Source organism: Antrostomus carolinensis, unplaced genomic scaffold, assembly GCF_000700745.2.
Source record: "Antrostomus carolinensis isolate BGI_N321 unplaced genomic scaffold, ASM70074v2 scaffold14884, whole genome shotgun sequence".
Classification (NCBI taxonomy): domain Eukaryota; kingdom Metazoa; phylum Chordata; class Aves; order Caprimulgiformes; family Caprimulgidae; genus Antrostomus; species Antrostomus carolinensis.
This window is the reverse complement of record NW_010311508.1, coordinates 3,070-7,345: the sequence shown is the minus strand read 5'-3', so window position 1 is coordinate 7,345 and position 4,276 is coordinate 3,070. Positions and strand designations below refer to the sequence as shown.

The 4,276-nt window shown below is 58.0% G+C and overlaps 1 protein-coding gene across 1 annotated transcript in view; it reads left to right on the top strand.

Annotated features, from left to right (window-relative positions):
- Positions 1-1,069: 1,069 nt before the first annotated feature.
- The window catches only part of LOC104524016 (SH2 domain-containing protein 3C-like), a gene marked incomplete at both ends in the record, with an annotated part of 5,496 nt that continues 2,289 nt past the window's right edge, over positions 1,070-4,276 (top strand). The window contains 4 exon segments of the mRNA XM_010166761.1: positions 1,070-1,198; positions 1,481-1,929; positions 3,716-3,840; positions 4,184-4,276. The exon segment at positions 4,184-4,276 is cut by the window's right edge and continues 2 nt beyond it. Of these exon segments, the coding sequence (XP_010165063.1) occupies positions 1,070-1,198; positions 1,481-1,929; positions 3,716-3,840; positions 4,184-4,276 (796 nt within the window).

Here is a 4,276-nt window from a genome sequence, read left to right as displayed (position 1 = left end):
GGTGGAGCCAGGCCACCGAGCCACCCTCACCCCTGGGAGCAGTGGAACAGGACACTCCAGTAGCCCCATCCAAGCTCCCTGGTCCATGGCAGTGGCACACACATCCCCCTTGCAGGACAGCATACACCTGGGATGTGAGGGGAACCCAAGGGTCCTGGCTCCCTGGCCCTGCTCCACCACACAGCGCTGCCAAAGCCCTAGTATTGGCACCAGAGCAGGACTCACCTCAAAGCCACCGTGACAACCAGGGGAACTGGCCTTGTGTGCAGAGCACGCAGGAACACCAAGCCTGCACTTGCCTCCCCAAATAAGGACCAGCTCCATCGTGCTGGCAGCTCGACATCCTCATCTGCCCTCTGGGAACACTGGCCAAGCAGCAGCAGGGAGCACAGCAGGCTCCAGCACACGGAGACATGACGCCATCCCACCATCCCTTATCTCTCCAGGGAGAGGGGAGGGGGCAAATTGCATCCTCCAGGCTCAGGTGCACCAGTGCTGGTAAAAGCTAATTTCAATGCAGAAGGTTCTCTTTACATTTGTCATTCCTATTCATGCCACTGTCAGGCTAAATACAGAGTTAACCCTTTGGAGGAGGGACTGTGGTGGATGTTTCAAGGAGGAGGAATAATGCAGGTTTCTTCCTGGAAGAGTGCTTCCCGTGGTGGTTCAGACCTGGAGATGTTTGAGAGGGACCTGGGGCAGGTTTTCTCCTGCACAAGCACACTCAGCTCTGAGCTGGGGCATGGGGGCAGCACACTGGGGACAGGGTGGTCAGGTATGATGGGGACATGCCACCAGGAGACCCTCCAGATGCTCCTAATGTCAGGACCTGACCATCAACAGACACATTACCCCACCAACATCCTTTGCCACAAGCAGGAATCCTCACACACAGCTCTGAGTTACCTGTTTCCTGGGGACAGGTCTGCTCCTGGTGGGTGGCATCACCAGTACCCATATCATGGAGGGTCCCTCAGCCCTCACATGGGGACCCTGCCAGCCCATCCTGGGGTCAGCCCTTCCTTCCCCTGGCACTGCACTGGCTGACACTCTCTCCTCCTCTGTACAGTTCTCCAAGGAGAAATACATCCTCGACTCGTCACCAGAGAAGCTTCACAAGGAGCTGGAAGAGGAACTGAAGCTGAGCAGCACTGACCTGCGCAGCCACGCTTGGTACCATGGCCGCATCCCCCGGGAGGTGAGGAGGGAAGGTGGGTGGCTCCGGGCACCCTTTGCTGCTTGGGGAGAGCACCCTGAGGCCACACAGAACCACCAGCCTGTCCTGCTGGGAAGCCTCTGGGCAAGGGCTTCATTAGCTCCGAGCTGCCTGGTTTTGCTATGGGAAATGCTGTCCTGCAGCATGGAGCCAGGGGCAAGGGGAACAAACCAGCACCCCAAATAACACCCCAGTGAGCATCCACCAATGGCCCCTGGTCCATCCAACGTGGCTGTGCCTGAGCCACTCCCTGTCCCCTGCCAGGTGTCAGAGAGCCTCGTGCAGAGGAACGGCGACTTCCTGATCCGTGACTCGCTCACCAGCCTGGGTGACTACGTGCTGACGTGCCGCTGGCGCAACGAGCCCCTCCACTTCAAGATCAACAAGGTGACGGTCAAGTCCAGCGAGGGCCATACCCGTGTCCAGTACCTCTTCGAGCAGGAAAGCTTTGACAACGTGCCCGCCCTCGTCCGCTTCTACGTGGGCAACCGCAAGGCCATCTCCGAGCAGAGCGGAGCCATTGTCTACTGCCCCATCAACCGCACCTTCCCCCTGCGCTACCTGGAAGCCAGCTATGGGCTGGCCAACGGCAAGCACGGGGGACCCCACAGCCCCACCACACAGAAAGGGGGGCACATCAAGAGGAGGAGCATCACCATGACAGATGGCCTGACAGCAGACAAGATCACCAGGGCTGAGGGGTGCCCAACCAGGTGAGCACATGGTCTCATCCCAGCTCAGCTGGGCAGAGGATCAGCCCCAAGAAAGAGGCAGGGCCACACTTGGTCCCCACCCTCTGGGTGCAGGGCAGGGGGTTGGGGATGGAAACTGGTCCCACTCTGGTGTGGGGAGAGGCCAGCAAAGGTCTGGGGGGAGGATCTGATACCCAGCTGGAACTGGGGTTTTCTCCCAGGCTAGCTGCCAGCCACGCTGAGCTACTGCAGCAGACACCCAGCGAGCAGACATGACTTTAGCATCATAAGCTAGAAGCCAGAGAGTGTTTTACAATCACCCAGTCCAGGATTACCAGCATGTCAAGGCTTGTTGGAGCCAGGGAGCCAAGTTTTCCCAGGCAGGTGCAAGGGGAGAGCCAGTCCCAGCCACCAAGAGGGCATTTGTTGATTTGTTTTTGAAGGACCCTTTTAGTTTTAGAGCCCTTTCTGTTCAGCTGGAGCACCTGCAAGGAGTTACCAAGCAGAGCTGAAAGCCTGATGGGCAGGAGGGGACCCACGGAGCTGTGCTGACGGGTCTGCCCAGCTCCCAGATCACAGCCTGCACATGGTTGATCTGCTTCCATTAACCTTGGAGCAGTTGGGCTTCTCTGGAGATGGAGAAGGAGACTTCCTTTGCACGGCTTGCTTTCAGCAGCCCTGAGCTGCCCAGAGCCCAGCAGGGAAGGCAGAGCCACACATAGATCCTCACATGCAGCAGACAAGGGGGAACCCATCTACTCCTCCCTCCCCAGCAGGACACAGTCTGTCCCACAACCTGCTGTTGAACCAAGGCACATTCTCAGCACCCTGACCTTCTCAGCCCAAGGGCAGGGTGAGAACACACCAGCAGAAAACAGGCAACCAACTGTTACAGCAGGGAAAAGGAAAACACTCAGACTTCCAGGAGAACATATGTGTTTCCAGAAGAAGAGCCCAGATCCATCAGTATTTCCTCACCACTCACATTTTCCACAAGCCCCTTATCACTGCCACTGCTCTCCAGTCCTCCTCCCAACACAGAGGCACAGCGCTCAAGACTGAACACATCCCAGCAGCCCAGCCCTCACCCATGGCATGGGGGTCAGTGAATGACCTGCCATGCCTCCTTGCAACCCCCCCCTGCACTCAGCATCCCCAGATACAGCATCTTTTGCAACACCATTGACACACAGTGCTTGCATCAGGGCACAAATGCTGCCCCATCAGCCCAAGACCTCCTTGCTCACTCTGCAGCTCCTTGAGTGCACACGCTGCATCTCACTGACCCAGGCACATATCTGCTTCCATCAGGCACCTGCTGGGCTCCCAGTCCAGCTTCCAGACACTTTCCATCTCTCCTAAGCCTTGGGTCAGGGCAACAGCTCACCCAGCCATCCCAACACAGTTCTCAGGTGGAAATAGAGTAACATATCCAGCATCAGACACCACCCTGCAGCACAACTTGGAAAACCAACCACCCACAACTTCTTTGCCAGAGTCACTTCCCCACAGCAAAGCAACAGCCACCTTACCATGAGCATCAGACCATCCTTCTCCCCTGCTCCATAAGACCAAGCTCCCCAAAGGCAGGGCTGTCTCTGCTTTATATAGGTTCTGACCCTTCTGCTCCCAGCTGCCTGCAGGAACTGCCCCCTCATTGCTCCAGCTGAGCTCATTGTGGGTAGTTGTGGAAGGAGGTCATGACCCAAGGGGAGGTGATGGGACAGCAAACCTTCATCCCAACCCCTCTGCCCTTGCCCAGAGCCTGTTTGCAGGGACTAACCTGCCTTATCTGCTCCCTCCCCAGCGTGTCCCTGCCCCACCACAGAGATATCATTCGCAACTGTGCTGTCAGCGTGGACCAGATCCAAGACCTGCACTCCCCGATGTCCCCCATCTCCGAGAACCCAGCGTCACCCGCCTACAGCACAGGTAGGCATTGCCCCTCCGTCCCTCTGGGGATGGTGAGGATGGGGTCAGGCTGGGCTTGGCACAGGGACCTGGGGAGGGGGACGGAGCTGCTGTAATGACAAGCCCCTGTGTCACTCCCTGATAGCGAAACCCCATCCAGCACGGGAAAGAAAACTGTCCTGATGGGGGGCTTGAGCTGAGGATGGGACCTCAACCAGTCCTCAGCCACATCATCATACAGCTGTCCTGGGACTGGCTGAGTCTGCTGGGGCAGCCAGGCTTTCCCTGAGCTGCTGCATCCCTGGTCCCTCTGTGTGTGTGCATCTCCAGGCTCTGGTAACAGGGTCTCCTCTGCTCCCTACAGTTACACGGCTAAAGCCACAGCCCTGCCAAGCAGCCGGGATTGCCCCAGCCTCACCAGTCATAAGAAGGTCCAGCGAGCCCCAGCTGTGCCCGG